Source organism: Myotis brandtii, unplaced genomic scaffold (assembly GCF_000412655.1).
Source record: "Myotis brandtii unplaced genomic scaffold, ASM41265v1 scaffold1424, whole genome shotgun sequence".
Lineage (NCBI taxonomy): Eukaryota > Metazoa > Chordata > Mammalia > Chiroptera > Vespertilionidae > Myotis > Myotis brandtii.
Window position 1 is genome coordinate 413,905 of NW_005355089.1, and position 9,823 is coordinate 423,727.

General features: G+C 41.1%; 1 protein-coding gene across 1 annotated transcript in view; it reads right to left on the reverse strand.

The window, feature by feature from the left end:
• Positions 1-9,823, reverse strand: part of FAM120C (family with sequence similarity 120C) — a 63,486-nt gene that overhangs the window by 9,021 nt on the left and 44,642 nt on the right. The window contains exons 11-15 of the mRNA XM_005860886.2: positions 7,940-8,054; positions 5,677-5,886; positions 4,313-4,514; positions 1,527-1,662; positions 1,104-1,161 (exon numbers count right to left, since the gene is read on the reverse strand). Coding sequence (XP_005860948.1) covers positions 1,104-1,161; positions 1,527-1,662; positions 4,313-4,514; positions 5,677-5,886; positions 7,940-8,054 — 721 coding nt within the window. The remainder of the gene's footprint in view (positions 1-1,103; positions 1,162-1,526; positions 1,663-4,312; positions 4,515-5,676; positions 5,887-7,939; positions 8,055-9,823) is intronic.

Below are 9,823 nucleotides of genomic sequence, written 5' to 3' on the forward strand. Positions count from 1 at the left end.
CATTCTTGTTCCATTTTTGGCTCAAAGTAACATTAAAGAAAATCTGTATTCTTTGAGAAAACATCAGACAATGGGGGTGAATATGGATACACTGAGGGTTGGCTGTATAATGGAGAGCTCATTTGAGATTGAGAACTGGCAATAAAGTGGCCTTGCAGTATGGTTTAGTCAGTGACCCTTGTGAGGATTAGAGACTGCATGTAAAATGTTTAGTAGAGGGTGTGGTAGGAAGTATGCACTCAAGAAATGGGAGCTGCTGCCCAGCCAGTGTGGCTCAGTGGTTGAGCGTCGACCTATGAACCAGGAGGTTGCGATTCAATTCCTGGTCAGGGCACATGCCTGGGTTGTGGGCTCGATCCCCAGTGTGGGGCGTGCAGGTGGGGGCCAATCAATGATTCCCTCTCATCACTGGTGTTTCTATCTCTCTCTCCCTCTCCCTTCCTCTCTGAAATCAATAAAAATATATTTTAAAAAAAGAATCAGCAGCCCGACTGGCTTGGCTCAGTGGTTGAGGATCGACCTATGAACCAGGAGGCCACGGTTCAATTCCCGGTCGGGGCACATGCCCAGGTTGCAGGCTCAATCCCGTGTGGGGCGTGCAGGAGGCAGCTGATCCATCGTTTCCTCTCATCATTGATATTTCTCTCTCTCTTTCCCTCTCCCTTCCTCTCTGAAATCAATAAAAAATATATTGTAAAAAAATAAAAAAGAATCAGCAGAATGGTTTCAGCTCCTCCCCTCACATATTCAGCAAAGGCCAAAGTCCAGTTTTCTAAGCATCCCTTGTAGCCTTCGAGGAGCTCAGGCATATTGCTAGCAATCCTAATGTTAACTTCACTCTGGTAGCACATATTATGGTACCTAGAGGTCTTCGGGACACCTGGTTTTTGTCTTGTGGCCTCGCTCAGTGAAAAGGATGACACCCTGCAGCCCTGTGGAATCAGCCTGGGCAGTTAACGCTCACTAGACAGCTAGAGAGCAAGGGAATGACATCAAATGCCAGGAGAAGCTGTGAAAGGTCCCAGGTTTCTGATCTCTTGCAATTTCGCTGAAAAGGTAAGGGGTATCAAACAGAAGCAAAGTAATCTCAAAAAGGTACTTACTTGTTTATTTCCTTTTTTAGATCCTTTGAATCCTCTACCAGTCTGTTCTTTTCCATGCCTTTAGAAAGTGGGAGGAAAGTGATCATGAGAAACATAGAAAGCCCATACCCCCATTTTTACTTATCGACAACTCATTTCCTCTCAGAAGTTTGACCCTCATAAGTTAGATGCCCCTCCTCTGTGCTCTCACTGTAAATCTCTATCGCTTTCATTTCTATGTTATACCAAATTATTCTGTGTCCCATGTCCTCCTCTAGGGGCAAAAACTCTTCATCAAGGCAGGGCATTTAGTCTATGTTTCCTGAACTAAACTGAAAGCTGGCTTTAAAAATGGAAAGGTATTAGAACGAATTCAATAGCTGGGCATTTCCCTAAGGGTCCCTTGATTGACACTAGCTCATACCAACCTATTCGAATACATACCCCTTTCCTGGTCCACCAACAGAAACCACTTGCATGCCAAAGCCTCGGCCCCTGGAGGGTCTGCTGCCAGCCCATTGGCCCACAACCATGCCAGCAATCTCCAGTTTTCCTCCTTGGGGTGGGATTGGATGGAGACCTAGAGAGAGGAAGAATGCAGTAAGGAGCGATAAGTAGAAGGTAGCTTAGATAAGACATGTAACAAAAGATCCTACAGCCCACCTACTTGGCTTACTTCCATTTCTCTATGATAAAGACTCCATGATAACAAAGGGTCCTGGTGGAAGCAAATTTAGGGACGGAGGGTTGAAGATCTGTACACATCCACTTTAGCAAGTGGGCTGTGGATGATTCATTTTTTCTCAACTACAGAGCCTGGCAAATAGCAGGCATTCAATATTTATTGAGGGAATGAATGTCTTAGAATCTAATTATAGGAGAATTATAGGCCAAAACCACTTTTGATTTAAATATGTATCATTATTCCCTAGAGGATTAGCCAAGCAACCAAATGAAGCTGAAAATAATGAAACTAAACTAACAATAATTTATCACTAAAAAGCAAGAATAGCAACAGTTGAAAACCAGAACAAATTCAAGACAAGATAGCATATCTTCTTAAAACAGGAAATTCCAACTCCATGTTGTGGGAGCCTACTGGCACAGAACTTTGTAATTTGGCACTAAAGGAATCATTCATAAAATAGAGTTCTAGTAAAACTTAAAATTTTAGTTCATTGAGCCTAGCCGGTATGGCTCAGTGGCTGAGTGTCTACTTATGAACCAGGAGGTCACAGTTCAATTCTAGTCAGTGCACATGCCCGGGTTGCAGGCTCAATACCCAGTAGGGGGCATGCAGGAGGCAGCCAACCAATGATTCTCTCTCATTACTGATGTTTCTATCTGTTCTCTCCCTCTGAAATTACAAAATATATTTTTTAAAAGTTTAATTCACGGATAAAACCCAAATATTAATAACCCTTCTCTCATTTAGCAGGTCATTAGTAAAGAGCCCTTCATTTACATAGAAGTGGAATTCTAAGGGACTAGGGTGCTAGTCCTAAGAGGGCAGGAAAACTTGCATTTGGGGGATCTTGTGGCCCTTCAGGAGGCAGGAGGCTCCTCATGAACCACTCGTGACTGGAGACTAAGCATCGCTGTAACCTGGGGCAATGGCGCGGACCTCCTGAGAAGCCGGCCTTAACTCTGTCTTCTGATCAACAAGCAAAGAATGAGAGAGAGATTAGAGCCATAGTGTCACCTTCAAAGGATGAAATGAATGGGTGCCTCCCTGTTTCTAAGATTTGATCACTACCTCACTGAACAGGGAGTTAGTTACCACAGCAGATATCACACTGCCCATCTAAGCAGAGCCTTAAGCTAAACATCCATACTGAATTCTGTGACCCTCAAATTAACAGAAACTTCAACTTACAGTTTTATTTTTACTATATATTTAATGATTTCAGAAAGGAAGGAAGAGGGCGAGAGATAGAAACATCAATGATGAGAGAGAATCATTGATCGTATGCCTCCTGAACATCCCCTACTGGGGATGGAGCCCACAACCCGGGCATGTGCCCTGACAGGAAACTGAACCATGACCTCCTGGTTCATAGGTCGATGTTCAACCACTGAGCCACACTGGCCAGGCTCCAGCTTTACTTTTAAAATAAAACGAGCAACAGACAACAAATACCTTCAACCACAGCAATGACTTCCTACCTGATCATAGAATCTCCATATTTCATGTTAAAATGTCCCCATTAAAATATCCTGTTTTACCAGGGGACAGGTTGTTTACATGATCAGGATCAGCTTTCTGAGCTACCTAAGCATGACAGTCTATTCATCATTAAGCTGCAGCTCAGGTGTCAGCATAATTTAATAATTTATACATGTTTGTGGGTGTGGGTGTGTGTTTTCCCCATTAAACTGCTACCCAGGAGGGCATGGTCAGTAACTTACTTCGCTCTGTGCTTCTGGAAATGTATCAGATCTCCCCCCACCCCCCAACCCTGACTGGAAATGGGTACATCATGCTATGGTCATCTGCCGACACTGGTCACTTACTTGTCACCGCTCTACCTGTAAGCACCTTGTATATCTGCCTAATGAGGACTGAGAGATCAAACCAGCAACCATGAAGATCCCACTCATATGAATTATAGTTCTCAAAGGTAATTAAGTGGCTCCTGGTTTCTGCACCAGTTACTTCAGGAGTTTGGTTGGTGAGAGTCAATTTTGCGATCAACCACCTCTATGGAGAGTGGTCTGGGAAGTCAAGGGACTTGCTTCCCCAAGCTACAGCCCTCTCTCTCTCCTTTTTATCTTTGCTCTCCTTTTTATTCACTGGATGCCATATCTTTTTTTTAAATGATTCTTCATATATACATGTATGTATGTATTTATTTATTTATTTCAGAAAGGAAGGGAGAGGTAGAGAGGTATAGAGGTATAGAAACATCAATGATGAGAGGAAATAATTGATTGGAGGCTTCCTGCATGCCCCCTATTGGGAATCAAGTCTGCAACCCAGGCATGTGCCCTGACCGGGAATCGAACTGTGACCTCCTGGTTCATCGGTCAATGCTCAACCACTGAGCCATACCGGCTGGGTTACAGCCCTCTATCTCAGTAAGCTCCTCTTCAAACGACCACAACACAGCACAGATGTTAAATGAATAAGACGTATGTGGCACTGCTAATTCTGTAACTGGCGATAATTACTGGATTGGCTATTGTGAAATAGGTTGAGGATGTCAAATGCCTCATTCTTAGGTACTGACCTGCAAACCCCCGGCTCCTTCCATGAGGGGGAGGTGGCATTGAGCCCATGGCTCGGGGATAAAATGAAACAGGATAGAGAGGCGGCATCATGGGAGGCACAAAAGCAGGTGACGGAAGTAGAGCAGAAGGCGGTGGATAGTTCATGTTGACTCCTTCAAGGATACTCTGTCTCATCTTTTCCACTTTGGTTGCCAACTCAGCCTTCAAATGAGGAACAGAATAATAATAGCAGCTGCCATTCTTTGAACTTCTCTGTTTCAAATACAGTATTTACTGGGCATTCTAGGTACAGTCTCATAAGTCTGTTCCCATCAAGGGAATCAAGGCCTGGAGTAAAATGGCCAAGGCGACACACTCAGAAAAGCCTGTCTGGCACCTAAGCCCCCACTTTTCATATGACACTGCACTGCCATCATACTAGTTCTGGTTGAGGACTTGTGAGGCACATTGACTAGGACAAGAAAGACAAATAGACAAATATGATAATAAGTATTCGCTGATGGTCCATTACAGGGCAAATGGAAGGTAACAGAATTAGGTAAAAGAGAGAACCAAACCCTGACATGTACAAAACAAAGCCTTTCAACCTTCTCCTCCATCCCCAGGATCAGAGACCCTGACCTGTCGAGGGTAAGTCCATGCCTCTAGCACAGAGCTTGATGAAGTTGCTCTGAAAAGGGCCCCATGGTAAATATTTGAGGCTCTGTGGGCCACATGGTCTGTTACAACCATTCTACTCCGCCATAAATGAATGAACATGGATGTGCTCCAATAAAACTTTATGAAACTAAAAACCTCAATTTTGGAATTTGGGGTACTTTGCTGACCCCTGCTCTAGTCCTTGAGCTCAAGCCCCCCCAACCCTGAATGGATAAAGGAGCAATTAAGGGTTCCTTTCCCTGCCTCTCACCTTTCCCAAAATTTCACTGCAAAAAAAATCCCCTTCTTCTACTCTGTTAATTGCTTCATTACCCTCTTCTATTTCTAAACATAGTTCCTTTACAAAAATATTATCACTTGCAGAAGTGACTTAGTTTTTGTAAATAATAAGGAAGATGACGTTCTAAGAATTGCAGGAAAGACATAGTATATCTGAGGATTCCATGAGGAAAAATACTCAGAGTAAGAAAAGTAATATGAAAATGTGAAGTTCATAAGAAAAAAGCTTTCCAGCATGATTCCGTAACATGCACATCAGACTCTGGGCCTTTGGGACTAACACTGACCAAGTTAGGTCAAGGTCAGACACATTCTGCCACTTCTGCTACCTCCCTCCCCACGTCTCTGCGCTGCTCCTACCCCACCCATTCATCCCCACAGCAGATCAGCGAAGGTTCTCAGCAGCTGCCTGCAATGCTGGTACCTGGCCATCACAGAGCTCCACCAGGGACACTCGCTCTCGGCCCGCTTTAATGAGCTTGCTCTGGAACAGCTTGCCATCGAAGTAAATCCAGGGGCAGCAGTGCTCCCAGGGGACTGGCTGGCCACAGGCATCATTAGCAAACAGAGCTGTGTCCACCCCACTCATGAAGAGGGCAGCAAGCTGGATCCCTCGGGCATCCAGTTTCTCAATCTGAAACCACCACAAAGGAAAACCTATTAGGAAATTCATGTTATTGGTTACATTTAATCTTATTCCCATTATGCTGATTATTCCAGTTAAATCTGAACATGTTATCTTTCAATACAGACATCTGGCTGCACAAGCAGCTTCTATCCACATCTTTCCCTGAGATGGGTTGAAAGACACTCATTACAACAACAACGACGACGACACCAGCTTTGAAACTTTAAAAAGAACCAACTTGAGATACCAGGTTCTTTTGCTTGTCAAATTAGAATAAATTAAAAAACTAAAGACCAAAATATGTCAGTGCGATATGTCAATTACATCTCAATAAAACTAGAATAAAAGGATGGAAGGTGGATACTTATTCAGAGACAAAAAGGGAACACCAGCATCAGTCTGCTGGTGAGCATGCAGTGAAATAAATGGGCATGCTCATAAAGAGCTGACGAGGAAGGGGTATGACAATTAAGCAACATGTATCAAGAACTTTGAAAATGTTCACATTTGTTGACTCAGAAATTCTACTTTTAGAAATCTATTCTAAGGAAGTAGGGATGTGAATAAAGCTCTATGCATAAAAATGTTAATTGTAATATTATATATAATAGGGGAAAACTGGAAATCAAACAGCCAACCCTCTAATAATTAAATGATACATCTATATAAAATATTACTTACTAAAAATTTTAAGACATAAAATATATGCTATATTAAAAAATATATATATACATACATACATATATGTGTGTGTGTGTGTGTGTGTGTGTATATATATATATATATATATATACACACACACACACACATATATATATTACATAAACAGTATCTTCACTATGTAAAAAATGCATGACAAAAGACTGGAAGGGCCCTGGCCCACGTGGATCAGTGGTTAGAGTGTGGAATATTCAGCCTCAAGAAAGAAGGAAATTCTGCCATTTACGACAACATGGATGGACCTTGAGGGTATTATGCTATAGGAAATAAGTCAGAGAAAGACAAATATTGTATGATCTCATTTATATGTGGAATCTAAAAAACAAACTAAAACCCAAAAAAAGTCATAGAAAAAAAGATCAGATTTGTTATTATCAGAGGTGGGGGTGGATAAAAGTGGTCAAAGGTAAAAACTTCCAGTTGTAAGGTAAATAATACTAGGGATGTAATGTACAGCAGGATGACTATACCTAACACTGCTGTATGATGATAGGAAAGTTAAGAGAATAAATCTTAAGAGTTCTCACCATAAGAAAAAAATTAGGGTGGGCAAAAGTAGATTTGCACTTATGAGTACATGAAACACAGTTTATTCTTATGTTATTTATTCTTTTCCATATGAACAACTATAAGCCTATTTTTGCCTTGTATATATAGTATCTGTATGAGATGACAGATGTTAGCTAAACTTATTGTAGTAATCATTCCATGATGTATATACCATTTGTGCTATACCACCTAAACTTATATGTCAATTACATCTCAATAAAACTAGAATAAAAGGATGGAAGATGGACATTTACTCAGAGACAAAAAAGAGACACCAGGATCAGTCTCCAAAGTGTATCTTAAAGAGTTAGAAACTTTATCATGGTCTATGGGCAACAGCTTATTAGTCTTGTATAATATCCACCTTTTCGGTCCATCCTCACCCATTAGTATGGGGGCAGTGCACCTCTTTTATTTAAAAAATATTTTTTTATTGATTTCAGAGAGGGAGGAAGAGGGAGAGAGAAACATCAGTGATGAGAGAAAAATCATTGATTGGCTGCCTCCTGCACACCTCACACAGGGGATGGAGCCCACAACCCAGGCATGTGTCCTGACCAGGAATCGAACCATGACCTCCTGGTTCATAGGTCAATGCTCAACCACTGAGCCACACTAGCTGCGCTACAGGCACCTCTTGATTTTATTAATAGACATATTTGGCTAATGTAAATAAAACATTTACCTGTAGAACTTACTCTTCTCCCCAGCTCCAGAAAGAAAAAAAAAAGACCTAAAGTAAAGCTATGGGCTCATGAAAGAAAATTTAAAGGAAGATAGATCAAATCACCTTGAGTTCTTGAAGTTGATCTGGTTCATAAAGCTGGGAAGATACAGCCTGGGCAAGGAAGGTGTCTAGCTCATGGCGATACAGGATTCGACCGCCAGGCCACTGCACCATGTACCTAGAAAATAAAAGCATCACTATTAAGTTATAAAAGCTCATTTAAGCTAAGATACTGATCATGGGCCAGATCCTAGGCTTGGCTTTGGTGATTCTAATGAAATAAAGTAAAAGACAGGACAGTGTGTTAAGTACCAAGACAGAAGAATGCACAGGGAGCTATAAGAGCACAGAAGAGGGCTACGACTTGAGTCTTATTTTTATTTTTAAAATCCCTTTCTTGTCTCAAGATCGGTTAAATTGCTGCTTCGTTTTTATTCTGCTTTTTATCTTTTTTAAAAAACATTTATCTCATAGGTTGACGTTCAACAACAGCCACACCAGCTGGGCCCATTTTATCTTTTAAAAAGCATAAGGATTGGGAGCTGGAGAGAATTGGGTTCAAACCCTTTCACTATCCCTTACTAGCTATGCAACCTTTGAACCTTTATTTCCTCATCTATAAACAGAGATAAATAATACTTACTTTTTAGCGCTATTATGAGGATTTAGTGGTATCACACACAAAGGGCTGACTTAGCATATTGCCAGGTACATATATGTAATATTATAAAACCTGTTCCTGATTTTCCAAACATTGATTATTGCCTCATGCTTTAATAATGAGCTTATACAGGGTACTGATTTATGCAGGTCAGTTTCCCCCACGATAAATGACTCCAGATGATGCCACATCTTTTTCGGTTCTTAGGTCTTTTTAAAAGTAAACTTTATATTTTTTCCCCGGTTTTGGGGCTTATCATTGCTGTCACTGGGGCTGGTTCTAAGAATAGTTCCTATTCCCTGAGTCACCTCTGTTACAATTGGCTACTTCTGATTTGTTGTACACTGGGTAATCAGATGACCAAATTGTCAGAAATGTGTCTAAATTAAGAATAAATAGGTTGAACAGGAGGCTAAGGTTCTCTTCAGTGGAAGCAAACAGAAACTATTAGAACACAGACTAAGTGATAGTTTATAGTTGTTCATGAACAATTTTTACTTATTTTCATGTTCCTGGATGTGTTTTTAAAAAAACACACCCAGAGAATTGCCCAGCCAGTGTGGCTCAGTGGTTGAGCACTGACCTATGAACCAGGAGGTCACAGTTCGATTCCTGGTCTGGGCACATGCCCAGGTTGCAGGCTCAATCCCCAGTAGGGGGTGTGCAGGGGCAGCCAATCAATGATTCTCTCTCATCACTGATATTTCTATCTCTCTCCCTCTCCCTTCTTCTCTCTGAAAAAAAAATATTACAAAAAAGGGGGTTGCATTCTACTTTAAAAACAAAACCCAGAGAATCAAATAAATGAGAAAATGAACTACTACTATACTTTTGAGAGAAAAGATAAACAAAACATGTTAATTCCAGAGTTAATATGAGACAATATAGGGCTGTAGCCCAGGAATATATTAGAAACTAGGAGGTATAAATCTTATCTATTATTCTTTTTTTTAAATATATTATTTTTCTTAATTTCAGAGAGGAAGGAAGAGGAAGAGAAAGACACATCAACGATGAGAGAGAATCACTTATTGGCTGCCTCCTGTACACCCCACACTAGGGATTTAGCCTGCAACCTAGGCATGTGCCCTGACCCGGAATTGAACCTTGACCTCCTGGTTCATAGGCTGACGCTTAACTACTGAGCCATGCCGGCCGAGCTTATCTATTATTCTTAATGGGAAGATGATTTCTTCTTCTTTTTTTTTAAATGTATTTTATTGATTTTTTACAGAGAGGAAGGGAGAGGGATAGAGAGTTAGAAACATCGATGAGAGAGAAACATT